Source organism: Otolemur garnettii, unplaced genomic scaffold, assembly GCF_000181295.1.
Source record: "Otolemur garnettii isolate 467f Iridium unplaced genomic scaffold, OtoGar3 scaffold00010, whole genome shotgun sequence".
Classification (NCBI taxonomy): domain Eukaryota; kingdom Metazoa; phylum Chordata; class Mammalia; order Primates; family Galagidae; genus Otolemur; species Otolemur garnettii.
This window is the reverse complement of record NW_003852405.1, coordinates 28,641,974-28,644,147: the sequence shown is the minus strand read 5'-3', so window position 1 is coordinate 28,644,147 and position 2,174 is coordinate 28,641,974. Positions and strand designations below refer to the sequence as shown.

At 34.6% G+C, this 2,174-nt stretch overlaps 1 protein-coding gene across 1 annotated transcript in view; it reads left to right on the top strand.

Moving 5' to 3' along the window:
* DNAJB4 (DnaJ heat shock protein family (Hsp40) member B4) overlaps positions 1–2,174 on the top strand; it is a 13,704-nt gene that overhangs the window by 7,692 nt on the left and 3,838 nt on the right. Inside the window, exon 2 of the mRNA XM_003784215.3 lies at positions 1,547–2,115. Coding sequence (XP_003784263.1) covers positions 1,547–2,115 — 569 coding nt within the window. The remainder of the gene's footprint in view (positions 1–1,546; positions 2,116–2,174) is intronic.

Here is a 2,174-nt window from a genome sequence, read left to right as displayed (position 1 = left end):
AAAAAAAAAAGAATTAGTTCATTCAATAAACATGAATGCCTTCCATGTCCAGCCCTGTATACTTGAGCAGTGCAAAATGAATAAAATGTATTTCCTGTCCTCATCACTGTTTAAAGATATTAGCATCTCTGTTTAATCTCTTGACTTCTTCATGGTTTTATAATTTTAAGATTGTTTTATTGCTTGTTTCCTTGGTTATGAATTTTCTTAAAGCTCTCTCAGAAACTGTTAGTACTACAATGATAGAAATCTTTATCAGTAACAACCACTTAAAAGATCACTATATTGTTATGTGGCTTTTAGTAGACTCTTTCTTTGACATGGTAGAAAATGCTGTTTTAATTTGAATAAGTTGAATATTAGTTAAACCTTTGAGCAAAGGGTCAAATGGTCACTATACTGCTGTCTGAAGTGGGTTGTTCACAATAGACAGAAATGACCATTCCAAGGCCATTCTTGTCAAGAAGGTTTGCAGCTCTTGGTTTCAGTCTTCTTTTTACATTCCTTGAAATTACCATGATATGGTATGCTTTGATGAGCAATTTGATATCTAGGACAGGAATAACAATTTTAGTGTCTTAAAAAAAACATTTTTCATAGGGTATCCTCGTTATTAGAATTTTCCCCTCTCTGCCACAGAGTTTTATTTTAATTCTTAAATAGTAAAAGATGACCTGAAATAAAGCCAAGTACTATGACTATAGCATTTTTAAAATTGTTTGTACTTATTGATTATAATGGTTAAATCATAAATGGTTATACCATTTTGTAAACTGTTTGTACTTATTGATTATAATAGTTATAATTCTAAAGATTTAGAACGATTCTGTATTTTGCATTGATGACTAAAGACTTTTTTAACTAACATCATTTAAAAATGATAAATTTATCATTTATCATTTTTCAAACCTAAATTTATATACTTTAGTGTGACAAACCAGTAATTCATGAGATAAAGAGATCCCAGTTTTGGGTGGCGCCTGTGGCTCAATGAGTAGGGTACTGGCCCCATATATTGAGGGTGGCATATTTGAACCTGGCCCCAGCCAAACTGCAACAAAAAAATAGCCAGACGTTGTGCAGGCCCCTGTAGTCCCAGCTACTCCAGAGGCTGAGACAAGAGAATCGCCTAAGCCCAGGATTCAGAGGTTGCTGTGAGCTGTGATGCATAGCACTCTACTAAGGGTGGTTAAGTGAGACTCTGTCTCTAAAACAAACAAAAAAAAGAGTTCCCAGTTTTTTTTTTTATTTTTTTCTCATCCTTGAAACACAGATTCAGGAATAAATTATTAAAAGTGGGGATTTGGAGGAAAAGTTTGAAAGCTAAAAATATAACTTAGATGACATCATCAAAAGTTATAGAGCTGTTCTGTATTTAGTTATAATGTCATTTCTGGCTATTAATAAATTGTAGCTGTTCTGTATTTAGTTATAATGTCATTTCTGGCTATTATTAATAAATAAAATTTATTACCAGTAGAGTTTTTGAAAGTTTAACTTCGGAGAGTTGTGAGCTTTTTTCTAATTGTTCTTATCTCTTCATTAGGATTGAAGGGAGGAGCAGGAGGCACTGATGGACAAGGGGGCACCTTCCGGTACACCTTCCATGGTGATCCTCATGCCACATTTGCAGCATTTTTCGGAGGGTCCAACCCCTTTGAAATTTTTTTTGGAAGACGGATGGGTGGTGGCAGAGATAATGAAGAAATGGAAATAGATGGAGATCCTTTTAGTGCCTTTGGATTCAGCATGAATGGATATCCAAGAGACAGGAATTCTGTGGGGCCATCCCGACTCAAACAAGACCCTCCAGTTATTCATGAACTTAGAGTGTCACTTGAAGAAATATATAATGGTTGTACCAAACGGATGAAGATCTCTCGAAAAAGGCTAAACACTGATGGAAGGAGCTATAGATCTGAGGACAAAATACTTACCATTGAGATTAAAAAAGGGTGGAAAGAAGGCACAAAAATTACTTTTCCAAGGGAAGGAGATGAAACGCCAAATAGTATTCCAGCAGACATTGTTTTTATCATTAAAGACAAAGATCACCCCAAATTTAAAAGGGATGGATCAAATATAGTTTATACTGCTAAAATCAGTTTACGAGAGGTAAGTTAGTAGGACCTAGATTCTAAGATCATGCAGTTGATTTTAGGGAATGTATCTAA